The sequence below is a fragment of the Rhinolophus sinicus genome, chromosome 2 (genome assembly GCF_057876585.1).
Source record: "Rhinolophus sinicus isolate RSI-liver-muscle chromosome 2, RSI-T2T, whole genome shotgun sequence".
Taxonomy (NCBI): Eukaryota; Metazoa; Chordata; class Mammalia; order Chiroptera; family Rhinolophidae; genus Rhinolophus; species Rhinolophus sinicus.
This window is the reverse complement of record NC_142502.1, coordinates 33,446,102-33,473,877: the sequence shown is the minus strand read 5'-3', so window position 1 is coordinate 33,473,877 and position 27,776 is coordinate 33,446,102. Positions and strand designations below refer to the sequence as shown.

Here is a 27,776-nt window from a genome sequence, read left to right as displayed (position 1 = left end):
TTTCTCCTCTTGTCCTCCCGTCCTCTTGTCATCTTCTCTCTCTCTCTCTCTCTCTCTCTCTCTCTCTCTCTCTCTCTCTTTCTTTTTCTCTCTCTTTCTTGTGCACATTTGTATACACATACACAATGCACTTAAGCTTGAGAAGAAAGAACAAAACAGTTATGTCAGGTCCAGATTAGAATCACTATGAATAATGACTCATAATGGAGCTTAATTAAGTACACAGAATGCTCTGTGGAGTCTGTATGTATCTGGATTGACAACCAAAGCCTTCCCAAATTCACTAGAAATTTGGGCGCGCGCCATCTTTGCTTTGGATCTGTAGGGTGAGCAGAAAAGGACAGGCTGTTACTACTGCCTGAGGATTTAGTGATGTGAGTGTCTTTTTCATGTGTCTTTTGGCTTTCTGTATGTGTTCTTTGGAAAAATATCTATTCATATCCTCTGCCCATTTTATAATCAGATTTTTTTTCTTTTGCTATTGAGTTGCATGTGTTCTTTATGTATTTTGGATATTAACTTCTTATCATATATACGTGACTTGGAAATAATTTTCTCTCGGTAGATGACCTTTTCATTTTGTCGATGATTTCCTTTGCTGTGCAGAAACTTTTTAGTTTAATATAGCCCCCTTTGTTTATTTTGCTTTTGTTGCTTTTGTTTTTGGAGTCAGATCCAAAAAATCATTGCCAAGACCTATGTCGTGAAGCTTACAGACTATGTTTTCTTCTAGGAGTTTTATGGCTGCAGGTCTTACATTTAAGTCTTTAATCCATTTTCAGTTAATTTTTGTGTATGGTGTAAGATAGTAGTCTAGTTTCATTATTTTCATGTGGCCATGCAGTTTTCCCAACACCATTTATTGTGAAGATGCTGTCCTTTCCCCATTGTGTATCATTGCCCCCTTTGTTGTAAATTAATTGACCATGTTTGTGTGGGTTTATGTCTGGGCTCTCTATTCTGTTCAATTGATGTATTCGGATGTACCCGTTCTTATGCCAATACTGTACTGTTTTGATTAGCTGTGTAATGTAGTAACATAGTTTGAAACCAGGGAGTCTGATGCCTCCAGCTTTGTTAAGATTGCTTTGCCCATTTGTGGTCTTTTTGGTTCCATACAAATTTTAGAATTGTGTGTTCTATTTCTGTGGAAAGTGCCATTGGAATTTTGATAGGGATTGTGCTGAATCTGTAGTATAGACATTTTAACGATATTAATTCTTCTAATCCATGAGCTTGGGATGGATCTCTTTTCATTATTTGTATCTTCTTCACTTTCATCAGTGTTTTATAATTTTGTGTACAGGTCTTGCACATTCTTGGTTAAATTCATTTCTCTGTATTTTATTCTTTTTGATGCAGTTGTAATTGGGATTGTTTTCTTAATTTCTCTTTCTGATGGTTCACTATTAGTGTATAGAAACACAACTGATTTTTTATTGATTTTGTATCCTGCAACTTTACTGAAATTTATTTATTAGTCCTAACAGTTTTTTGGTGGAGTCTTTAACGTTTTCTATGTATAATAAGTCATCTGCAAATAGTGACAGTTTTACTTCTTCCTTTCCAATTTGGATGCCTTTTATTTCTTGTTCTGGCATAATTGCTCTGCCTAGGACTTCCAATACAATGTTGGATAAAAGTGGCAAGAGTAGACATCCCTGCCTGTTCTTGATCTTAGAGGAAAAGCTTTTCAGCTATTCACCATTGAGTGCGATGTTATGATCCTTTGTATTTCTGTGGTATCAGTTATAATACTGATTTTATTTCACTGGCAAAATTAAGAGCCATTGTGGACAATTTCACATTTGCTTTCCCCTGAGTGTAATTTGTTTAAGAAAGTCGAGTATTTTTTTCCAGATTTATAATATTTATTTAAATAAACTTATTTGATACTCAGAAGAAGAAATAGAGAATTATCTAAAGATGCTTCTGAGAATTCTTCTACATAAAAATGGTAAAGGCACTCAACTTAGATATTTTTAAAGATATAAAGGTAGTATTCATTTTTGGTTGTCTTTTATCATATATTTGTCCTTTTAAATTGATTTAAAAAAACAAAACAGGAAAAAGTTTAATGCTGAAGTGATTTTTGAAATGGTCTTTATAAGATCAAATTTAATCAGTGAGTTTTAACTAGTATGGAGTTTACTATAACTGAAATTTCGGTCTTGTGAAATTCATGCTTGGTTTTTAATTAATTGCTTCATTTCTACCTTCCTGTTTGTATGGAGGGAAGTATATTTAATTGCAGCAAGATCCCAGTCCTTTATAATGCAAGTGATGACATAAAATTGTCAAACAGTTCTCATACGTGTCTAACAAATTATCCTCAGGCTTGTTCAGCATTGTTGATTTTGGCAATAGAAGACTATTAATTTTAAATTTTTACATTTTTGTATACTGTATCTCTTCATTTCTGATTTGTCACTTGTTAGGTTTAACATCAATATAACTTTTGGCCCACTGGATAGGTTATTATAAAGTGTTCTCCCTTTCCTCGCTTTTTCTGTATCATGTTGCCTCTTTACCGAAACACATTTCTGCTTTTAAAATATACCAACATTAAAAGGCAAGTATTCTTGAGTGCCATACTACTAGTTTCTCTTTTTTTTTTTTTTTTAAGATTTTATTGGGGAAGGGGAACAGGACTTTATTGGGGAACAGTGTGTACTTCCAGGACTTTTTTCCAAGTCAAGTTGTTGTCCTTTTAATCTTAGTTGTGAAGGGCGCAGCTCAGCTCCAGGTCCAGTTGCCATTGCTAGTTGCAGGGGGCACAGCCCAAGGGAGTCGAACCGGCAACCTGGTGGTTGAGAGGATGTGCTCCAACCAACTGAGCCATCCGGGAGCTCAGTGGCAGCTCAGCTCAAGGTGCCGTGTTCAATTTTAGTTGCAGGGGGTGTTGCCCACCATCCCTTGCAGGGGTCGAGGAATTGAACTGGCAACCTTGTGGTTGAGAGGATGCGCTCCAACCAACTGAGCCATTTGGGAGGCAGCTCAGCTCAAGGTGCTGTGTTCAATCTTAGTTGCCGGGACTCCAGAAATTAAACTGGCAACCTTGTGGTTGAGAGCCCACTGGCCCATGTGGGAATCGAACCAGCAGCCTTCAGATTTAAGAGCACGGAGCTCTATCCGCCTGAGCCACCAGGCCGGTCACTACTAGTTTCTTGTTTCTTTTAAAGATAGTCTTTCCTCGTCACTTGTGGGTTCCATGGTAGAATGTGATTTGTTTCGCTCGAACTCATTTTTCCTATTGACACAACATGTAGCCGATGCTGCTGTATATAGTTATGGTCACAGTGGTTACTCCTTATGAAATTCATAGGAGAAAAATGCTGATGTCCAGAACAGATCAGAATTCTAGTGTAATAGTTATGTCTCTAGTGAAAGTCATCTAAAGCAATACTCTCAACCTTTTCTACCAATATACTTGGACAGACTAAAGAGTACCCAAAGTAGCCATTTTCAAGACTTCCTTGAAATTTCTTTTATACATTTATGCAACTTTTATTCTCTATCGTACTTGTTTAAACATAAAAAATTATTTTGAATTGCCACTGCACTAAACATGCCATCATGTGCCCTATTTATTTTGTGGTTGGTTTACCTGACATGTTACCTTATTCTCCTAGTGATTTGAGAAGTACTAAAATATAGGTAAGTTTAATTCTAGATATTACATGGACATTAATTTAGACTAAATTATAATATTGTGTAAATGAAGTTGTCGTTTTTTTATAGCTAGCAAGTATAGTTCAGATGATTTAAAATAGGGAATATTGGAAGGTCATAGTGGCAGGTGATGAAAGTTAATGTAATTTTTTATTTTGGACTGAATGAAAGAGTCTAGTAACATGAAGCTGATGAATGCTTCATTAATCGGAATGGAAGGTGGCCAAAACTAAGGAATTTGACTATAGTACTGAAAGATTTGAAGCTGTGGAGGGAGAAAGAACAATTAACATTATAACAACATGTTTTAAATGATGATGGGAGAGAAGAGACACTGAGGTCACTTGTTTGAGAAAATGACTTATTGGTGGCTTGAGGTGGAAGAAATTAGAAATTAGCCTTTGTGCTAAGTAGTTTATATGTTGGACTGATAGTAATGTTGCTAATCCTAAACTGGGGTGTTTGCTGACGTAATTGCTTGTACCTGCTTCCATTGTGCATTATCTTTTCTCAGAATTAAGGTTGGTAGTTGTTTTTTCCTTTGGCATCTATTTGAATTAAAGCTGGTTCCTTCTGGTTGACTTTTCTTTCTGAAATATTTTCGTTTTTTGCATATCCCTTTCAAGATGGTGGCTATTTTTCTCGTGATTACAGCTATGAAAGATTGGAGATTAGGTATGAAGTATTTCAATCATATAACATGCCTGATGGAAAACAGATGCTACTTCATTTATCAGTGAGAAAAATAAGACAGGGTGACACTAAGTAAGAACATGGTGATTGGCTATGAACTCAGTCTAGATCTTAATATAATACAGTATTCATTGCCATCAAAGTGTGTGTGTGTGTGTGTAGTAGAGAGAACCTTTTTAAAAATTATTTTGCAAGACAAATCAGAAGGAAACTACTTGCATTATCTAAATTATAAATTGAGGTGTTTCAAAAAGGCTTATGACAACATAGAAGCCTGGCGATGTTGCATGAATTCAGTTTTAGGGATCATATCATCTACTTCTGAATGAATTGATTTTGCGATTAATGTTACTTTTCCTTGAATTTAAATCTTAGAGGGTTATCATGTCGCTTTTTCTTTTATACTTCTGCAACTAAATGATTTTGCCAAAGTGGATTTTCTGTTAAGTTAATGTTATCATAATAATTTAAATTATTGCTTCTGGTAAACCAAGAAAAAACAATAGTCTACCCCTACCCACTCCAGGAAGGCAATCAGTTAAGATATCTATGTCCTTCTACTTGGTGCTATTTTGATATGACTCTTTTGTTTGTAGGAAAAAGCAGTTCTCTGAAGGCAGAGAGAGCATCTGTCTTTATGCTACAGCTCTGATGCTCGTATTTGCAAGCTACGACAGTATTAATATATTGATATCATAGACTCTCAGGCAGAGGTCAGTTGCAAAATATAAAGTATGATCCAGAGGTTCAGTGTATGAATGGTTTAGAGAAATAGGAAGTTTATGTGTAGAGTCAGCATAATCCTCTGGAGCTTCTTTTATGATTCTCGACTGACAAATTTTCCATTTTGTATTTTTTTGTATATTTTCTCATGTATTGTGGTTATTAAACTTAGAATTATCTTTTTAGTGTTTTTCAAATTCAAGTATGAACTTGTGTCTTCTTCCCACTCCATGACCCATCCAACCCTCAGATTTTAACAAGTGTTTTTTTGTACAAAACGCAAGTGTACAGTTTAATGAATAATTATAAAGTGAACATCTATGTAATCACCACCAAGGTCAAGATTACAGAGTAATGCAGCACCCTAGAAGCACCCCCTTTTGTGGCTATTTCTGATCATAAACACTTCCCTTTGCAGGTATAACCACAAGTCTGACTTTTATGGTAATCACTTTCTTGCTTTCCTTTGTAACATTATCACTACTGAATTCATCCTAAGCAAAATGATTTTGTGTGTTTTTGATCTTGATGTAAATGTACGTGTATTTTATCATTTTTTCTTTTAATGGATTGTCACAGTTTACCTAGGACATGAATCGTCTCCAAGTTAAAGTGAGAGAGTATGTATGTGCATGCTGGTACATGCATGTTTTGGTCTATTACTCATCCTTTGTTACTTAGGGTAAGAACAATTCTTCTTAAATTGTAGATGTAGTAACTAATAAGTTGTCCTTGCATTTTTATTTGGTGTGCTGGCCCTCTATTCTTTTAATATTTGAGGTTAAGTTTTGAATTTTATAAATTACAGATTTTAGTGGAGAGCATGTAGAAAGTACTCAGTGCTCCATATTATCATGATAGCATGAATATCCATCATATTCTTTTTACAATTAGAAAGAAATTGTGCTGAGTGCCAGATGTCAAAGTTCAATTATTAAATGTCACTCATTTTCAGAACTCTAGACAAGATTTTAATATATATTAAAATATTTTCATAGGGTCTAGATAACTTAGTATCTTGCTGAGCAATGGAGTTTTTTTAAAAATACAGGCTATATGTAAATACCTAATTTAGAGATGAAGATTTTCAACCTTACTTTGTTCCCGTTAAGAATAATGCTGGGTTTTTCTTAATAGTGTTGGGTGCCAGACTTTTGACCTGCTTGTCCTTGGTTTGAAAGTGGCCTAGTGCTGTTTATAGTTGTATAACTTTAGCACAAGTGGTTTCTATAGCTACTGTCCAGTACCAGATGGAGAATAGTGGGAAGCTTTGATAAGGGGAGCAGGATTTTTAAACAAAAGCCGGACATAGGTAATTACCCTGAAGCTGAACTGCGGCCCATTATATTCACCATTCATTTACATTTCATTTCACTCTCTGCTGATTACAGGAAAGAAAATCTACCCAGTTTTTCTCTTCCATCTCTTTGCCTTCTTCCTCTCACCTTATTTAAGAATGTATATCATAGCTTTACTGTTTGATGAATCCAAAAGTCTTTGTTGACAAAATTAGATGAGCATCACCAGTTTGGTGGTTTTCACTGTGATGACAGCATCATTGGTTTTCACTTATCATAGAATAAGTTTCTTAAGCCATTTGTATTCAAGTGTTTGCAGTGAAACTGCTATTTTATATAAACTACTGTCACTTTGAGAATATAAATGACTTAAGGTTAATACTAGTGAGGTAGAAGAAATCATTATCTCATTATCAGGAACTGTCAGTAAGTAAAAGGACAGCTGCAACCTGACCTATAATTAAAATAGAAGCCATTTGGTTTTCTTCTGAATGGTTTTCAACTTCATCCCTAAAGTAACACCTTTCTGGGGAAAGTTTTTTGTTGTTTTTAAACAGTAATTGTATAAATTGATGATTATCCTTAGATGTTTTCACTTAAGTTTTGGGGAATTTTATAAAAGTAACTCTTTTGGCACTAAAGGGACACTGAGAGAGCATTTTGGCCTTAGTCAAATTGTGGGTAGTGAGTGGTGGATCCAGTTTGTAGTACGTGATAGAGTGCGGGCAAGGATGTTGAGGAAATTCATACTTGATTACTCCTTTTTTCTCTGTAAAGGATGTAAGTTTTTGCTGAGAGAATAAACAAGTATTCATGTAAAGTCTTGAGGACAGGCACAATTTTGGACAAGGTGCTATGAGAAATGAGCTAGTCTTTTAATGATTCTTACATTCATGTATTTTTCATATTTTGGTATGTTTTCTTTCCCTGGCTTGGTTACATGTTCCCTGAGGGGAAAGCCATGGTTTTCATCACTCAGCATGTATTTGTGGGATTATTTGTGTGAGGTGTTGAGACTAAACAGACTAATAAGGTATAGTTCTTAATGCTTAGAGAACTTGCACAGTGGAAGAAATGGTCGCCCGACCATTCCAACATACATATAGTGATCTGTGCAAGGTGCCACATGAACACCAGAGAACAACTGCCCAAGAAGATGGTGCTTGAGTCAAGAGAGGAAGCCAACATTTTAAGCAAAAGGTGCAGAAACTGAGCAGGGTTGTGGTCCATTCAGGGACTCTTAGACATTTTAGTGCGACTGAAATTTGAAGTATTTGGGAGAGGAATGGTTGGGGATGAAGTGGAAAACCAAAGGGATGCCTGGTGTTGAAGGTCTTTACATTCCAGAGTTTCAAGTTTATCCTATTGGTGATGGCAAGCCCATGAGGGATGTTAGTTAGAAGAATGGTACACGTTTTGAGAAGGTCATCTGGGCTTTCATATACAGGCAGATTTGAGTCGTGGAAAGATAACCTGTGGTACCATGTTGAGGCCCCTGGCATAGTCATGCAAAGAAGATGAGGCTGTAAACTAAGAAAGGTAGGATTGGAGATTGTAGAGGAGATAATAGAATTGAAAGTTTTGGAGGGAGGTAGACGCGGCAGGACTTGATGACTGATGGAATAATTGGAGTGAGGGAGACAGGAGTTAAGGATAACTTTCAGAAATCTGGCTTGGGATAACTGAATGGATGGTAGTTTTGCATATATTATTACCCTCCCCCCGCCCGCTGAAGGACATGGTGCAGTGTTGCTATCCTGGGCTACTGCAGTCGTCTTCCAACTGGTTTCCTTGCTTCTCAATTTATCCTATCATTGTATTTCTATACAGTAGCCAAAGTACCTTTGAGAATGTAAATAAATAATGAAGCGCCTCTGCTTAAAAGTCATCAATGACTTTCTGCAGAATTTAGGATAAAATTCAAAATCCTTCAGATACCTTCAGACCAGCCCGACCTGCTCTTGGCCTGTCTCTCCAATTTCATTTTGTGCCATCTTCCCTTTTGTTTACCAAGCCTTGGCCACACTGGCCTACTTTCAATTCCCAGAATGATCTTACTTCTTTCTAAACTCAGAGTCTTCTCACATTGTGTTTCCTCTCTTCGTTTTCCTAGAATGTTTTCTTATCCTCTCTTTCTATGAGAAAGTTTAATCCATCCTTTAGGTCTCAGACAATTGTCACTTCCTTAGGGAAGCCTTTTTTGTCCATTCTCTTCACTCCATGTAACTGTCTTCATATATTTTTATGGTACCCCTTTCTTCCCAGTGTTTAGTCACATTTTGCAAGTATATGTTTGGGTATATATTGTTTAATGTCTGTCTCCCACTGGTATATAAGCTCTGAATTCACAGACCTTGACTGTTTTGCTCACCACTCAATAAATGTTTATGAAATGTTTATGTTCAATGATTATTTTGGGTCCTTCTAGAATAAAAACAATCACGTTGAACAGTATTGAAATCTTCCATTTGAAGGAAGAGTAGGAACAGATAGTTATGGTAAGCTAAAAGTTTTCTGTTTGAAAGTTCACTGAGTTTTTCTCATTATCCTGACATTGCTCTTCAAAAATCAGTGTTACAAAAACATTCTAATCCCATGGTGCCTAGGCCTCATCTCTTATGAGAAGCAAACCAAAAAAGCAGCTGAATCACTATACTGTGGAAAATTATAACACCTTTCGTCTGTTTAAGGAGAAGATCATAAAGCATGGCTAATTTCTGGGAAAAGGCAGTAGTTAGAAGGATAGTTTTACCTAAGTGGAGTTGTCAATGAAGAATTGTCTTGAGTGGTCCGTGATGCTCAGTTTGGGAAACACTCCTACATGTTTATTTCTTACGGTATAATCCAGAGTGTCATTAATTCCATTTAAAGTGTCAGTTTTGAAAATGTTACTACAAAACATATAGTTTTGTTTCTTGAGAGTTTTTCCCCTTTAGTTTAAAATTTATTGTTAAAAGTGACTGAAGTACTTTCTTTTTCATGTCTTTTTTTTTTTGATGCTCTATTGTGATGTAGAGTTAGTTGTAAAAGTAATTAAGGAATAACTTGAATAGGGTCTAGTTTATGTACTCGCTCGTTTTCTAGAGAATAATTTGGAATTCTAGGGTGGACATAGATGACAATGATATTTTTTAGAGTCACCAAAGTGAATATGTATTTGTATATTTTCACATCATTCTTTTAAAAAAATGAAATAGTGTGAATAAATGCTGATGCTCCCTGGAAAACAGCCATCCTGGTTGTGTTGGTGCTCTGTGACTCTAGATGTTTACAGCAATGAGGACTCACAAACAGTGAGGGAAGCAGAGTGCGTGCTCCTAACTATCAGTTGTATGGTCAGCTCTGTTTTAAACTATCTTTATCCACATCAGGAAACACTATAAGGAAGAATTTATCTGCTTCAGCCAGCAGAGGGCAGTGTACACATAAAAGTCCACTACAATTCGTAAGGCTTCCTTTGGTTTCCTTGGCAAGTGTGTTAGAATTCCTCGACTGGTTTATGTTTAGAATTAGCAGTACTGATAGGACAGGAAATTGGCTGGGTGGGACAGTGGTTAAAGGGGTTCTGTCTAAAAGTTTAGCTCTGAAATATGTGCTACCATAATGTTGCTATTTGGTGAGGAATGAGCTCTGAATGTCAAACTCCATTTTGGATGACTCATCTATCACGTGGCAAGTTAACTCTTTAATCATTGTTTTGATGTAATTTTTACTAAAAAAAAAGTGTGATGGAAAAAGCATGAGCTTGGAAGTCTGATCTAGACTGCAATTCTGGCTGTGCTACTTACTAGCTGTGTGACTGGTGGTAGATTATTTAAACTCCTTCAGACTCCCTTTCCTTATCTGCGAAATTTAGATAATAATCTGTGAAAATATGCAGAAAATTTAATAATGGACTTATATAAAACACACCGTTGTAAATATATCTTAGTTGCTTTCTTGAATCAGAACTTGTATATTACTTGTTATATTTACAATTTCTGTTTGTCTTACAAGGTTAAGTGATAGTTCCAAAAGCTGTATATTTCCATTATGTAGCCATCTGTAGCCAGCACACATTTTACTATAGAAACTCTTAATTTCTACTCATAAAAAAGATGATAAACAATAGACATTGTAACACTCAATATTTTATTCATATCTCTTTACTACCATGTTCCAAAATTTAACCAGTAGTTACAAAATTTGGGAAAGGTGGTCTGTAATCGTCCATTGCCATGGTTTTCTCTTGGCATTTTCTAATTCTTTGTGTGTTATTTTCCACGAAGTGTTTCTTGCTTACTGCCATATCCTGGTAGACAGATTTGGAAGTGTTAAAGAAACCAGAAGTCAAATACCAGGACAAGCTTGAGTTTGAGGAACCTCAAGGGTTGCGTCGCTTGAGGATAGTCTTGTGCTTTTAAGTAAACACTTTATCCTTCAAGATACTGAGTTGAAAAAAAAATCTGCAGATATTCTTGCTTGAGATGGGCACGGAATGCAAACAGAGAAAGAGGCATGAAAAGGTGATGAAAAATATGTAGAGTTGAATATCATCATCTCAAGTGTGAGCCCTGGTAAACTAAACTAAAGATAGGATGAAAGAGAAAGGAAAAAAATATTGAGTGTGTCACTTTCGTCAGCATTGAGGTAACATAAATTCTGAGTATTGCAAATAGTATATTTCATATGGACAAGTGTATATCTGAAGTTTGTGTCGTTATAGGTAGATGATATTTACATGTATGGTATATATGTAGTAATATGTGGTAGACCGTAGATATACTGTTTCCTGTGCAACATTTTATGAACTATTTCTTTTCCACTTAAATGAAAATGGTAACCAAAGTTCCTGGCGTGTCTGCTTACCCTGAAGCAGGACTTATGCTGCTAGGTAATAGAATGGCTCTTGCAGGATTTGGAGCTTTTGGGTTCTCCGGGAGTTTTTTTTTAAATAAATGTCTTATTTCACAATCGGGGCATTCAGTCTTATAGGAGGAGGTGTTCCAGCATAGGACTCAAATACATACCTCACACTGACTCTTCTCTACTCCATAAAAGATGCAGAAAATAGGATTTTCCCCCCCAAGAGGTTACATTTCTAAGGTTAATAGTCTTTCCAATTTTCCTAGTAAGCATGTATATTTCTCTGCCACTGGATCCCTGTAGCACTCAACACATAGTCTGTTAGGGGCTTATTTTGCTTTTTTTATTCTGAGGTCATCTTGAGGTCTAAACTAGTCAGGGAAAGACTGTCATAGGTAGTATATGTTTTCTAGATAACCATTAATTATTATAGATTTTAATCATTACTTTGGGTTTTCCAGGTCTCTGACTCTGATCTTTATATTCTCTGTTCTTTATCACCATTTGCACTATTTACATCCTCCTGGTCAAAGACAAGCTGTTTTGTTAAGCTCTCTCTTTGGTCCAAGAGGGAGCCTACCTCCTGTTGTGCTTCAGCTATTGTCTCTTGCTTCCTCCAGTGAGCTGCATATTCGGCAACTTAGGCTGCCTGGGCGCAGGAGCAGCTGAGCCTGGGCCAGCCCCCGGCAGCCCCGGCTCTCTTACCAGGCCTCTGCCTTCTAAGCTTGCACACTGCAGTCACGTATTTCTGTCCTGTTTTATCTTCCTCACCCTGCAGCTCCAGGACATTCCCTGAAGCAGTCCGTAGTACATTTATTTGCAGAGGTGATTTTGCATGGCCTAGAGGAGTCACGGGGTGAAGAGAGGACGGAGGGCAAAGCTGGGAAGGATCTCATTGCCTGGCCGTGTGCTGATCCCTCTTGGACAGGAGAGCAAAGTGAGAGGACATTCAGCAAACTGATGTGCAATTGAATCTAACTTCCAAACTTGCGGGGAAAGCCTCAGAATTAGGGAAAGTTTGAACCCATTTGGATTTTAGCCAGGAAAGCTGGCATATTCGACTTGCATTTTGATAGGTTGGGTTTGGTCTCAGTGTGGAGAATCAGCTGGAGAGGGAGCCACTGAAGGCAGGGCAACTGGTCATTTAGGGAAAAAGCAAGGAGTGCTGGGAAGACTTTAACTACGGGACTGGAGTTCTGTGTGAAGAGAAGTGGACTGAGGTATTTAGGACACAGAATCTAAGATTTTAGGACTGACTGAAAGTGAAAAGGAAAGGGAGAGGGATTTGACCCAGGTCTCTGATTTTGATGACTAGGTGGAGAATGATGGAGAGAGCTGTGAGGAGAAGTAGCAGGAGAGATGCAGCATCTAAACCCAGCTTTTCAATATAACCAAGTGCAAACATTTCTTCCAGGATTAAATTAAGCTAATGCAGTTCAGGAAATGGACACATTTTCTAGTGATCTTATTCAACATAGGGAGATGGCATGACCCTTCCTTTCATATGATTCTTCAGTCAGACTTGATAAAAGTTGCACAATCTGAGGTTGCACGCTGAACACTGTTCTGTGTTGCTGCGGTCCCAGGTGCGGTCCTGAGACGTGGACCAGACTTCAGTCCTCTGCTGCAGTTGACTGTACTCCTAGGCTATTGGTATCCCTCAGGCATTCCTACGGCTCCTTAATCTCCTGGCATGAAAATTGTGTGTCATTAAAATATATCTTCTAGTTACTAGAACTAAGTTATTCGTACTGATCCACCTTGTTCCTTTCTGGGCAGGCAGTTCAGCAGTCAAAGCCCTGGTCCATCGCCTGTTTATTCCCAGAGATACTCCTGATTCTTGAGTTGGGGAAAAATTTAGTTCTTTTGGGGAAAACCTCATGTAGTTAAGCGTATAGTCTCCGGGGGTCAAGTATACTGGTGTTCAAATGCTAGCTGTGTAGCACTTACCAGCTGTTATTTTGGGCCTGTACTCTTAGAAAATTCATCATCTATAATTGGTGATAATAGTGTACTTACCTCTTACAGCTGATTTGTTTGTATTAGATAGTGCATACATAAAGCATTTAGTATAGTTTTTGATCCATAATAAATACCCAGTAAATAATGCCTTTCATTTGGTGTTCTTTAATTGTATAGCTTACAGATTGACCAGATAGAATTTATCTTTGATCTTTTGGGGATTAAATAGCCTGAAGTTAATAACCATTGGCATGTTTTCATGTGTTTGGAAGAAATTGGAGCTATAATATACTTAGTGCCATAAAATTTAAGTAGCCACCTATTTTTTTTTATTTATTTTTTTTATGATTCAGGAAATCTGGGCATATTTAATAATTTGACTTTTGTGTGATTTAAAAAACATTCTATGGCAGATAGTTTCTGAATAAACAAGTCAGCCAACATAATGTTATTTTGGCTATACTTGGGCTTTTATTAATGTTAGACATGAGGGAAAGGATATACATCTCATAGGAATACAGAAAAATGTAAAAATATTTTGAGTGTTATTATGTTCCAGATATGTTTGTAGATACCATTTTGATACTGAAGCCAGGATAAAAAAATTAGGCTTCGTATTTTCTCATCGTGTCTCCACACTTATTCTCAAAATCACATTAATCCACATGCAATTGAATGTAAATTTAGAGACGTAAATGAGAAATAAGATATTATTTCTAATGAGATTCTTTTCCTTGGTTTGATATGGCTAGTGAAATTGAATGAGAGGTTGATGTTTCAATGTTTTTCTCTCAGTCTTCTAAGCTTGAAAATGTGATATTCTAAAGCGGATTGATATTTCCTCTTCCAAATGTCAGTCTGAGCACCGGTTTTTACCTGTCTCTGAAGTCTGAAAGTGGGGAAGTCATTTGTTTTGCCTGTACTCTCATCTGCTGAGGTAACTTTAAGTTACCAGGTATAGTCTATTTCTTCAACTGAATGTGGATATACCTGCAAACAGTTTGATTTATCTGTATGATATTATACAAATGCAATAATATGTTGTCATATACCTTTGAAGTAGAAGGTTTCTTATTGGATAATTATAGATGATTTCAGTTTGTGCTGAACTTGGAATCAGAAGATGCATGTAGTTGTCTTCACTTGTGTTGCCTGGGATGGTTCTCTTTGCCCTTTCTGGGCCTCTCTTTTCTCAGTAAAAGTATTTGTCCTCTCTGTCCAGAGGATTGTGTGAATCAAATGAGGTGAAGTAGGTGAAAACACTTTGGATGCTTAAGCAAGATACAGGTATAAAGTGGTGATATATTTTTAACTCAGGTAATAAAGAAAAAAAGATATGCACCAGAGAGTGACATTTTGCTTGAAGTAAATGAGTGCTTTGGTTGCATGCTATAAACTAAAGAAAATAACTCAAAACTCTTTCTTTCTTCTTTTTTTTGGTATTTTCCAACCAACCAGAACCGGGACCAGTATTCACATCTGCTAAGTGATCAATTTCTGCCATACCAAGGTCATAATTCCTTCCGTGAGAAATATTTCAGTGGGGTAACAAAAAGAATTGCCAAGGAAGAAAAATCTAGCCAGGAGTGAAAATTAAGATTTTGACAATGGAGAAAGAATAAAGATTTGATATAAAAGACATCTGGATGTAAACTTTCGTGTATGATACAGAAAACATGTACTGTTTTAAATAATTTTATATAACAAAATAAATGCTACAAAGAAAATTGAACAGTTCTTTTAAAATTAGCTTTGTTTTATAGACTACTTTTGAACCTTATTTAATTTATATTTGTACTTTCAAGTATCATGGAAATTAAAAACAGTTATATTTTTGGTAATTAATTACAAAGGGAACTAGCATTGTTGACTTTTTAAACAAATATCTACCGGATATATTATAGGCAGTTAATAGTGAATTTATTCCTTTAGGTAGATTTGTTTCCTTTGGTTTTTGATTGTAATTGATTTACATTGTCATTAATAAAGCTTACTCTGAGGATTCCTAAATTTGTGTAGTATTCAGTGCTTTTCAGGGGGAATGTGATTAGGGAAATGAATTTTTTATTTACAAATGCCAGACAAGTAAGTAATAACAATGATAATGGTGATGATGAGAAAGGCTAGGACCTGACAACCTAAAAAGCTTCCAAACTCCTTGAGGCCTGTCCACATCTGAAGCTCGTCTGTACCTTGGATTTGCTCCTGCATTCCTAAACCTTGACTGTCGGTCAAGTTAACTACCCACAATTTTTGGTTTAGAAAGTAACTGATAGTTAAAAGCAGTAACAACAACACAAATCCTTGATGGTTTCCTAATGGTATTAAGCCTAATCAGAGCTCTTTGAAATAGAAGCTATATTTTTCTTGACGGAGAAACTTTGCTGAGTCCACATTGTGTCCATCATGAAAATATCTTGTTTGAAAACCACCGCACCCATTACTTCAGGATGCTAATAGCTTTCCTGCTCTTGGTGGTCAAGTGTACCTCAGCAGGCGGCAATAAACGAATCCCCTCCCTCTAACCAGAGCCTATTTTTATTTATGTCATTATCATTATTTTGCTGTTACCACTGGCTTTTATTGACTCACAACTCGAATGCGCATGGTTTAGGACCTCCAAAAGACCGACACTACCCAAGCAGAGAGGCCATCTGCGTAGTTCTCTCTCCTTTTCTTGTCTTGCAGCTCTGAATTTCAGCAACATATCTCAAACATTTTAGTGATTGTTTGAGTTTCTGGATGTGATTTGTGCTGCAGTGGAGACAATCTAAAAGTATTCAAGGGTTATTTATTTTCAGTATTTCTGTTATAAACCATCTTATTTAAAATTGTTTTGAGGTTATATGGGGAATGAGTTTGAGCTGACTAAATTTGGAGTTAGAGATTTTAGCCTTGTGCCATTTTTCGGTTGTCACAAAAATTAGTCCAAGTAGTTCAGGAAACATTACAATATTAATTTTAGTCACTTTGTCCTTAAAAGTTATCCAACATTAAAAAAAATAATTCAAATTATTTCTTATTACCACTAAATGAGGTCTTCTAATTTTTGCTGCTTCGTTATTATGAGCCTTATTTTCATACTTATCAGTAAGCTTGGTCTCCCATGCCTGGAATGTCACCAGGCTCAGAATGTGAATTTGTGTAGTTATTTTAAAGTTGGTACTCAACCAATTTTGATTTTAGAGTAGAGGTCTCAAGTCCTCTTATTATAAAAAGAGAGACTTTATTTTCTGGCATCAGGATATTATTTCTGCATAAGTTACAGCACATCATTTCCAGGGTTGCTTTGGTTTTATGTGTATTCTTCATGCATTTACCAGCAAGAATATCACCTCGCACAGTGCCTGCATTCTGGATAGTCCTTGTAGGAGGAATTTACACTATCATCTGGGAGTGAACCCTAGGTGGTCTGTGGGCTGGCCTATTTAATGTTTATAGTATGACAAAATCTATAATTTTCTTTCTGGCATATATTAAATATCCATAAAATCCAGACGGTTACCTTGGTGGTGTTTCATCAGAAGCAACCTCCTTCCTGTCATTCTGGTGGGGATTTTTTTGCTGTAATAGCTGAGAGGGAAAAGTGGAGTAGGTGGTCTTTGGTGTGTTTAGCCAAAGTGGCCAGCAGATTAAAAAAAGTTTGAAATCTACAAATTTCTCAGCCACTTCCTGCCTTGAGTGACCCAGGTTTGGGCCAGCTCACCACTAGCTTCCTCTGAGTAATTCTTTAAATACAAAGATTGAGCAATAAAACATTTTCAAACTGTTTAAACTCTGGGAGGTAAGTCAGTGTTACCAATATTTCCTTGTGGAGAAAACTCACTTAAAATTTGAGATTCTCTGCATATTAAGGCACAATGGTATTACATCTAAAAAGAAAATTCATGTTTGGTAGGAGAAAATAGAGTGTGAGTTAACATGCCAGATGCATTGTAGTGAATGTGTTTATATTATTGGATGAAAAATGTGCCTTAAAAGTTTGAGACATAGAAACAGTTTTTGAGGTAATATGTTTTATACTCCTATTATAATTAAAGAAGCTGAGATTTGACTATTTTTTAACATCAGGAAATTAGATGTTAAGGTTGTGTTATCTAGATGCCAATATAAGCAAATCCAGATCTTGACTCAAAGGCTTTAGTCCTTTGGGTCAGAAGAACTGCTGACATCCTATGCTGGAAGTATTATCAAGTATTGCTAATCCAAAGAGATATGGAATAAAACATAATGTTTATGTGTTGAAAATTGAAGGTGACATTTTTTTGGGAAATGATCTTTCTACAGTATTTTAATAAATCTCCCTTGAAAAAACACAGTGGAACTAAGCTGATGTTAATGGTTCTGATAGAAAACAAAAGAAAACAAAACAAAAAAATCTTTGTAGATAAAGCAGGGCATAAATAAATTCATTAATGGAGCACAGAGGTAGAAATGGACATGAGTGTTGCTGAGAAAATTGATGACCTTATTGTTGATTTTCCTGTTTAACCAAAAGGGAATGTTATCCTAGAGTAAAGACCTTGGCTCTTTTTACAAGAGCATGGTTTTGCTCTATTATAAAGTTATTTAGAAAACTAAACACTTGTAAGAATCTTTTTTCTTAGAAGGATTGTATTCATAGAGTAAGTGAAGTCTACTTTCATTTCCAACTCACCCACTCCCATTTTCCTCTGATATTTATCAAGTAATGTGATTTGTAATCCAAACAAAAAAAAAAGTGCCTTAATCCAGAACATACACATGGACACAATAACAGTAGACTGATGATGTTTGTACTTTACTAAAACATTGAGGTCTTCTCTAAAACAGAGTGGTTTGAGAACATAAGGTCTAGAGTGTAAAGAATTGTAATGGAATGATAAACATATCTGTGATTCTCTCTAGCTCTAGAATCATAGCACATTTCTGTCTATCCTTTGGGGTGAAAAAGCTTACTAGGGGACCTGACCCTGTTCCCTTAAGAGAAGTCTGCCTCAGGAGGTTCACATGTTTCACTGTGTGGGATAAGCAAATTGACATTTAGGCATAACTGAGGCCAACCTGGAATTTGGCTCTTACCCTTCCTTCATAAGCCATTGTAGACAGGCTTTTTTGTGTGTGTGTGGGGTGGGGGTAGGGGTTGGAGGTTAAATTGTCATGGCAGTCCCTTAAGAAGCATGGGTCATGAAACAAAATGGGGCTTAATAGATGAATGGTAAGATAAGCCAGCTTCACTTTATGTAACTGCTAACCCGTTTTCTTGGGATATTAGGATGTGCTTAGTATATTTTTATTCTAGAATTTTACTGTTCTTTACTAAGATAATCGTATTGCAGTGATGCCAAACTGAATTGCCTAAAAAGGAATCTGCTTTGACCTCTCTGACTTTAAAATCTCTCCTTTAATCAAGCCTTCCTGACTCTCTCCTGAGGGCTTATTGGAAGAACTCTATTTTGTCTGACATCCAGGGGTGAAGATTAGTTAGGTTTATGTGTGAAGTTAGTCAAATTAGAAAACAAAAAAGGCTGAGAGAAAATGAAAATTGAAAATGTAAATGGTACTTGAGTTGGGCTTTGATGGACTGCCCAAGTATTTTTATCTAATGTGTTATAAGTTTGTGGAGTGGCTCAAGATGGTTAGAGCTGGTATTGGTGAGCTTTAGAAATCTTAAAAGCTCCTTAGTATTTGTTTATTTGTTTATAAATCATGGACTGGAATATCTCACCACAAATCTGAGTGCTTCCTGCACAAACAGAAAAACATTTCTTTTGCATTATTTCATGTTTTTCTACAGTTTATACTTGTTAGGAGACAATTCTCCATACAGGTTTTGGAATTCTGTGTATCTTTCTAAGGAGGCACTAGCCCCCTGAATCCTAGACTGTCTTGGGGATGTGTGAGCACCCTTGAAAGATAGGGGTGGTGTCTCTACCTCCCCTCCCCTCTCCGTTTTCTGAAAAACAACTGTTAGCCAACTACTGGACTCTTGTCAAAACTGAACACCTGAGCCATCCGACCTGATACTTTTGTTGTGGAATGGGTCAGAAAGACTCATGATTGCCAAGGTGAGAAGGGCCCAGTAAGCCTCTCTTGTCACATGGACCTGGTGTATTCAAGAATTCAGCTGTCTTAGCCCGTGGCATTTTGGATTTACATGAAAAAATGGCAGCTATCCGGGAAAAACTTTATTCCCCCATCCACTGCCTGAATCAAAGGCACTGGCTCAGTGGTGTCTTTGATTCATAAAGGTTACATTGAGGGGGTTTATAAGTACATTTAAGTTGCATTTAAGAGATTCCTCTAAATGCCTGCTGCCTCTTTCACTGTTGTGTTGGCTAAACTGAAACCCAGTAGTGGTCAGTGGGCTGCTCTGTCTCGCGCCAGGTATACAGAACGGAAAATGGATGTGGTTGGCCCGCTCAGTAGGCAGAACTCAAAGCCATTCTCAGCTCCAGCTACTACGCTCCTTGCTGAGCCTTGTTATATTTTTACTGACTCTTAGGCTGTTTCTAATGACCTATGGTTTTGTCTATCACTTGGAAAAATGAAAGATTGGCAGATTAAAGACACCCTCGTAGGGGCTACAGACAGTGGAAACAGCAGTGGAAACTGCTGACAGGACTGTCTGGGTTATTCTCTGAAGAAACAACTAGAATGAAGCTGTTGGTTGAGCTGGCACCACCCAGATTGACATCACTGTTGCCTGGATCCATCGCTGTCCCAGACATGGCAGCACATCCACCATTAGAGACAGGACACAAAGTAAAGGCCTGTGTTTTTGATGCAGAGCTACCATTAGGTGCCAGATTTGTGACTCCTGCCAGAAGTTGACCTGGTTGCCTTGCGGTGAAGGAGACCACATTCCATGAAGTGTCCAGCCTGCTCCTGGCAGAGTGATTACTTCGGATCTTTGCCCCCACTCTCAGAGCTCTTGGCTGTGCGTCACCACTGTTGACACTTTCTCAGGTTACAGTGTTGCTGTTCCAGTCTGGTCAGTTGACTCCAGCCACACCACTTTGGCCCTTGAAACTGATCTGTGTCACGTGTTTGACTTTCTGGACCACTTGGTATGACAATGGTATTATACCTTTTATTGCAAAAGCCACTCAGCCACGGGCTGATAGTCAAGGTATTTGATAGACTTTCCATGCTCCATACCATCCACAGGCATCTGGAATTTTTGAACTTTGGAAATTTTCTCTACATTTGTTCTTTGTTTTCTCTGGCAGTCCTTTACCAAACTTTCTCAGAAAGGCTCGATACATCGCTCCAAAGTTAGCTCTGCATAGTGCAGTGTTTTGTCCTTTGTCAGACACCTAAGTCTTTAATTGGTGGGTTTCAGCTTACAGACAATTGTTGATTAATAGCTCGAGTGTGAAGCTGGGAGTATTTTCTAAAACCAGGCACCAATAAGGGTGCTGTGACAATCCAGTCCAAAAGGATACTTCTACCTGGTGTGCTTTATTATTAATCTTGAAGCAGGAAATTTTTTTGTTTTAAAGTTTAAAAAATTTAAACATATTTTAATGGTAACCGCTGTTCCCTGTACAAGTTGCATGTGTTGCTCTTCAGGTCCTGTTATATCTGTTCCAGGCTTGCCTACTGGCGATTGGTTGAGGAAAAGGCATAGAAAGAGCATGCTGTGTCGGGGAACTGTATGCAGTTCTGAATCACAGAGGTGTGAACTGTGAGTCAACAAAGTAAGGCTAGAGAGCATGGGAGGAGGACGTACCCCCCTTCTCCCCACCTTGAGCTATCTCAGAATTTTTGGTGAGTAGGTGGTATTATCAGGCCTGGTCTGACTATCACCAGCTGGAATGCTAGTCAGAAAGTTGATGTGGTTATCCATGTTAGAGATGTAAGGATCACAGCTAGAGTAGTGGTAGTAGAGATTGATTGGAGAATATTTAGAAGATGAAATGGGCAGGGGCGGGGGGGGTGGTTCTGGGGGTGAAAAAGAGAAAGGATTAAGAAGTACAAATTGGTTGTTACAAAGTAGTCATGGGGATGTAGGGTATAGCATAAGGAATATAGTAAATAATATTGTAATAATTGCATGATGTCAGAGGAGTACTAGATTTGTTGGGAAGAGGGTTGGGGGACAGGGCAAAAAAGGTGATGGGATTAAGAAGTACAAATTGGTAGTTACAAAATAGTTGTGGGGATGTAAAGTAAAGCACAGGGAATACAGTCGATAATATGGTAATACCTATAGTGCCAGGTGGGTACTAGACTAGTCAGGGGGATCACTTCTTAGATTATATAAATGTCTAACCACTATGCTGTATACCTGAAATTAGTATAAAGTAATATTGAATGTCAACTGTAATTGAAAAAACAAAGGGCAGGGGAGGTGAAGGGGAATAAGAGGTCCAAATTCCCAGGTATAAATGAAATAGGTCATGGGGATGTAATGTACAGCATGCAGAATATAGTCAATAATATTGTGATAGGATAGTATGGTGTCAGATGGTTGCTGGACTTACCATGGTGATCACTTCTTTAGATATGAAATGTTGAATAACTATGGTGTACACCTGAAACTAATATAATATTGTATGTTAGCTATATTTTCAATAAAAAATATTAAAAATAAAAAAAGAAATGAACAGGTCCTGGTAATTGATTGGGAGCAGGGAAGGGGAGTAAGGTATGATGTCCAGGATTGCAATTGGTTGACTGGGTGGATGGCATGACACAAACTAGAACGGAAAACGGTGGGAAAAGGATGCCTTTAGGCTTGGACATTCTGAACACGAGGAGCCTGTGGAATGGGCATGGAGAACTGCAGAGCAGGCTGTTGAGTTTGAAAGATCAAAGCTGGATGGTGACTATGTATGTGAGAAGCAGAAGGTCTTGGTATGGGACAAATAACCACTGAGTTAAGATATACTATACAGGTTTGAGGTTCATTCTGCTGCTTTTCTCCCCTGCATGCTATGTGTGTTTAGCAAAGAGAATTGGCATGACCCAGTACTCCAGAGACTGGGTCAGGCAATCCCAAGTTTATTATAAGAAATGTGTGCTCGAATTACTGATGAGACGGAGTTACCCTACTGCGCTACTTGAAGCTGCAGAGAACACACTGGCTTTGGGTGATGTGCTTCTGACTGCACTGGATGGGGGGATACACTGCATTTGCTGTTTAAGTTAGTGTGTTACATCAGAGAGTTTGGACTTAGAGAAACTGATAGATAGACTGTTGTTAGTTGCCTCTAAGAAAAACCTGTTAAAGAAACACCAGGCCACCACTGTTTAGATGCAGGATGTAGAAAAAGAAAAACTCGATTTTTTTCTCTCTTTTCCTTACCCTTTAAAATAAAAAATACCTCCTCTTCCTTTCTCTTATTTAGGTACCTACGTAATAGCTTTTGGACAGCGACGTAAAAATTACAGGGTAGGCCAGAATATGGGGAAAATTTTAATTAAATCGGGGAATCGGGGTTTCGTTTGTTTTTTCATTTATTAAAAAATGTTGGGCCAAAAATCCCATTTCTCCCTACCCCCTTTTTATATATCCTTATGCGTTTGGCAGAGTTTGTGACAAAACCTCTTTCCAGCTGTGGACCAGCCAAAGTCCTTTTCTGAAGCTCCTACTAATTTGGATTAAACTGGTTGAAAGCTTCATGCAGAAATTCTGCCAGGAAATGTCATAAGTTCCCTTGACATTTAACTCTACAGCCTTATCTTTGGGAGCAAAATAAATAATTAAAAATTTATTTTTTGACTTTGCCTTAGCTTGATTTCCTAGTTTTGAAGAAACAGATCAAGAACCTGAAAACAACTGAATTTTTTGCCTCCAGTCTGGCTTTCCGAACCCAAAGAGAGGAACTTTAACAACGCTACGGGAGTTCCTAAGGAAAGAAGAAGGGCAAGATGGTGCCGTGTAGTGAGTGAATAAAGCTTTTGGGGGATGACATGACACATTTCCACTAGCTGTAAGTGGTCCGGGAGACTCGATCCTACAGGTGATGGCACGTAGTGTTATCTGAACCAAGGGCTAGAACTGGAAGCCAATCAAATTGATCTCTGTGGATCTCGTTGCCATTCTTCACAATGAAAAAGACACAGCCCTGTCCTCAGTGAGCTCATAGTCTGGGGATTTGGAGTGGTGGTAACAAAGAGGTAAGTGGTCAATTAAAATAGTGGTCAGTCTTTCCAGAGGGTGAGCTCGGTGTGAATGTCAAAGGGCACTTAACCACTTCTAACAGTGGTAGGGCTTATTAACCATGTCTTTCTTCTATTTTGATATTTGGGGCCTGCCGACTCTGCAGAGACTGCTCCTCAGCCAATTCCTGGAGGTAGTAAAGGCCTTGCCTACAAATATGACTTCCATATGCAAACTAAGCAATCTAGAGCCCATTTACCCCGCCACCTCCTCTCTCCAGCTTTTATGCTCTGGGCCACTATTCCCCTGTCCTAATTGCTGCAGGGCCAGGCACCAGGCAAGTAGGGACCGATTTGGCTCACCAGAGCCCACTGCAACTATTCAAACTAGCGAATCCCAAGCCTACTTATCCTGCCTCAGTTGTTTCTTCCTGTTGGGACCCTGGTGAAGGCTCTTGCCCACATCCTGCTCTCACTCCCCTCTGCCTCCTGACCACCTCTGTGTGGCCTTGCAGGGCAAGGCATGCCCTGTTCTCTTGGGAACTTCAAGGAACAAACTATCTTTTCAATGGCAATTGTCTTCTGGTCTATTGGTCTCACCATACCTGAATAATCATAAAATCTACATTTTAAAACATAGGGGTGGGAGACGATTGGGTCAAGGAAGACTTGTGAGAGATTCTGACATCTAAGTAGACTCCTGAAGAAGGAGTGGAAATTGCCAGATGATGTCAGGTAGTGAGGGTGGGAGGAAGATTCCACCAGTGATCAGCATCTGGATAACAATCCAAGCAGTTCCTATGCCTGGAGCTAAACTAAATGTGTTGGATGAAGAGAGAAAGTGAAGCTGGAGTAGAAATGGGGGCCAGGTCCTAAAGGACTTACACACCTCGCCACAGACCCTGGGCTTGATCCTGGGAGAAGCTCCCTCCTCTGATGTTCACTCCCTTATGGTGATGTCAGGCTCTTCAGCAAGTTTTAGCTTCTTACAAAATGGTGCCCTGTGGCCGAAGTGCTTGACTTCTTAGACAAAAGGATCCCGTGACAATGAGGTTTGTGGCTTTGCCACTGCTCTAGGGGCTATTTCTCCCTTGGTTTTGGGTCTCAGTTAATGACCTCTGTGTTGGGCCAGCCACATATTTAAGGCTGCCTGAAGCAAAGTGTTACCTCAGAGCTTCGGTTTTTTTTACATAAAGCCATCTTAGGCCCCCAGTTACACTGTGTAAGAGATTTCCCAGATAAATAATAGCAGAAACCTCCCTGACCCCGACTGACAGATACTTGCTTCAGATCCAAGAAACAGTCTTGACTTGGCCTCCTGCAATGAGGGAGATGATTTTTATTGATTTTTCCCTTTACACAGTGCTGATGATATAGGCCCGCAGAAAAGCAAGCTGATGAAAATCAAGATGGTGGGTTGCCAGCTCATGTTTGTCCTTATTTCCAAGGACAAACACAAACCCTGTCTCCGGGAGCTGCTTCTCTATTCAAGACAAATGAGCTGTTGAAGTGTCATGATTTTGAAATCCTAGCAATATACATAAAGAATATTTTTCTGATCAACCTCAAGGAATCTGCCATAAATAAAAAATGGTTCGTGATTCAAACACTGTTGCTTATTTCAGAACTTTCCCTCGGGGGCCATTGTTCTGTTTTCTAACAGGCGGATTGTTCCCTGAAGGAAAGTGGCTCAGAACCCCCAAAACTTCTCTTTCTCATCTCCTTTAAGTAGCCTACCAAAAGCATCCCGTATTTTCTTTTTGTTTTGGGGTGTTTTTTTTTGTGTGTGTTTTTTGAATCACCATATTCTTTGAAAAACCTGGCAATAATGAGGATGAGAGGGAGAGCAGGATAGAATCTCCGTAGCCCTTGTTTGTCATGCTTTCCTGGCTGGCGCCCTCCCTCTGTCATTTCTTGCTTGTTTCTCTTTCTGCATTTACCTCCTGCCAGGTATATACCCACCACCAATGACCTTGGACACAAAGATGGTAAAAGGTGTGTTTCTTAGGCTAAAAAGCTATACATAGTCTTGGTTAAGCTAATTCTTGTTAAATTTTAAAACATCATATTTACTCTGAGTCCCAAACTCTGGTACTTAAAAAAAGATCAAGCGAAAATATCAAACAAGAAACAAAATTGCACCACTTTCAATATATTGTTCTCTGGGTGAGGTACTAGTGAGGTTGGGAATGGTGGGGAGGTAAGGGGGGTGGGGGGATATATTCAGTCTTAAAGGAATTGAACATTTGTCTCCTTTAGTGTATACTATTTCTTTTCATGCTTTAACCATTTCAATGTTCATGTTTCCTCCTATAAAGTTCTACAGCCATCTTTTTCATGCTTCCTCAGTGTTCTATAAAGTTCTACAGTCCTTTTTAAATTTTTCAATTTAAATTTTGTGACTAGGCCATAAATTTACATGGTTTAAAATTTAAAACAGTCCAAGAGGGTATACCCAGTAAAAAAGTTTCCTTCTCCCCTTTCCCTCTCAGTGGGTCCTTCAGCCACCCAGCTCCCTGCCCTGGAGACAACCACTATCACAGATGGCTTAGCTCAATGTCAAACAACATAAGATGTAGTCCAAACGAAAAGCCATAATTGCAACACCCATGTGGAACAATGGCAAGAACAAAGGAATGAGAGTTAGAGGGTCCATCCCAGCCCTATCAGGACAGCTCTGAACTCATCTGTGTCTATTTCTCACTGTTAACATAAAAATAATAATGTTTCCTTAGCTATCTCTCTTAGACTGAGAATTCATTGAGATGATGTGTATGAATGCATTTTGAAAAATTGTTCTATAAGGGAAGAGAAAACCCAGAGCCTAAAGGTAAACCCATCAGTCATGTCTGTCATGGGAAGGATGGGTGACAGACCCACTATCCCAAATTGTCCAGGATTTTACCCAAGAAACTCTGTTTTCAAAGCTTCCAATGAAGAGATGTGGAAAGGCTATTGGGCCCACTAGGAAAGGATAAAAGGTAGATTTATTTCCTGTCAGTTTTCAAATCTTCCCTTGAACTCTCCCATCACCTAGTAGAAAGGGTGGCTTCTGTTAGATGCATAACTAAGCAAAGAATGTGATTCCTTTTGAAGCTGCTTGATCTGCCACCTTTAGGGTCAGCCGAGACTTAATTCCTGGACTGCTTGATGTCTTCCTGGTTTGTAGAGTGGTTTCCATTCAAGGAAAGATATGGTCAAGGCTACTTTGAAAACTGTGTGAGTTGGGAGAAAATACAGACTGCTGTAGGGCTATTACTTCAGGGTTGATATCACCCTCCTCCCTGAGGCAAAGTTTGCCATCTACTTCAGAGGAAGTTGTACTTGGGATAGGAATGCAGACTGACGAGCAGTTAAATGTGCATGTGTGAAGGGGAACTGGCCTGATAGTCTGGGGCTGGAGCCCTTGTTTATCCACAGGAGATAGGAAGCAAGGAGCAGAGATAAGGCCGGCTTTCACTTGTGTGTCCCTGCACCTGGCCCTGAAAGCCCACGTCTAGTGCCGCAGATAGCTCTGCCTTGGCCCACTGAGTCTTGTATGGTGCTAAATAGAGAGCCCTGCAGTAATGTGGAAGAGACCAGAGCCCTTTGGTCAGGGAACTCTGGTGCAGTTTGATCAAAGGAACCCTAAGCTTATGCCCCCTGTAGGCTTCTTTCTGTTTTCAGAGACAATTATTAATTTGCAGACACTCAATAAATGCTAAGCTTGTTTTGAGCATTGCTTTTCTTTACAAAGTATCTTAGGCAAAGCCTGAGGGTGCCTGGGACAGGTCCAAAGATAGCAAGCCTTTGCTGCTTCCTCTCTCCCATTTTCCACTGCTCCATTCCTCTGTGGCCAGAAATAAAGATTACTCCTCAGGTAACTGATAGTGGCCATGGTCGTCTTGATTTTCTGATGCTGGCAATTGAAGTCTTATGTCTTAGGTTATCTTTGAAATTACTTATTTCGCAAGTATTAGGGAGAAATCAGATACTTTCAATGTGTTTCGGTAAATCATATTGGGATGTCTGGGTGCAAACGCTGGTTTTATTAGTTGCTGTATTAGGAGATCTCTGGAGAAGTTTGGAGTCTCGCACTGATTGGAAGGGATTGGCAGCTTTTTGTTCAGTGTTGAATATAAATTAGAGTTCTGAACACTGTAACTGTAGAAGAAATCATAGTGCCCAATGAAGCAGATAGTCTTGGTGAAACAAGTTGCATAAAATGCAGACAGCAGGAGCTTTGTAATGGGTTTGGTAATAATTAAAATAGTTAAAATGCTTCTGCCTTGGCAATTAATCTTCAAGAAAAACACAGAAAATGTGTCATTTACACCATTGCCTTCAGTCAGTCAAACCCACCGTCTGTATGCGAGATGGTTTTCGTTTTTTTGACAGCAACGGAACTGAAGGAACCTGGGTCAAGACCTAGCAGCCTAAGAGATTACGTCTGTATTGCCTTGGTTGTCTTCAAAATCTTTCTACTGGGGCATCTTTGCTAAAGGGCAGGTAAGG

At 38.4% G+C, this 27,776-nt stretch overlaps 1 protein-coding gene across 3 annotated transcripts in view; it reads left to right on the top strand.

The window, feature by feature from the left end:
* The window catches only part of TRMT11 (tRNA methyltransferase 11), a 55,493-nt gene extending 32,191 nt beyond the window's left edge, over nucleotides 1-23,302 (top strand). For 2 of the 3 annotated variants that reach the window (XM_019729477.3, XM_088795466.1), the window contains one exon: nucleotides 14,652-15,203. In XM_019729477.3, coding sequence (XP_019585036.2) covers nucleotides 14,652-14,783 — 132 coding nt within the window. In that variant the 3' untranslated portion in view covers nucleotides 14,784-15,203. Of the gene's footprint in view, nucleotides 1-14,651; nucleotides 15,204-22,913 lie in introns of those variants that run through there. The other variant, XM_088795465.1, reaches the window with a different exon arrangement.
* Nucleotides 23,303-27,776: the final 4,474 nt, after the last annotated feature.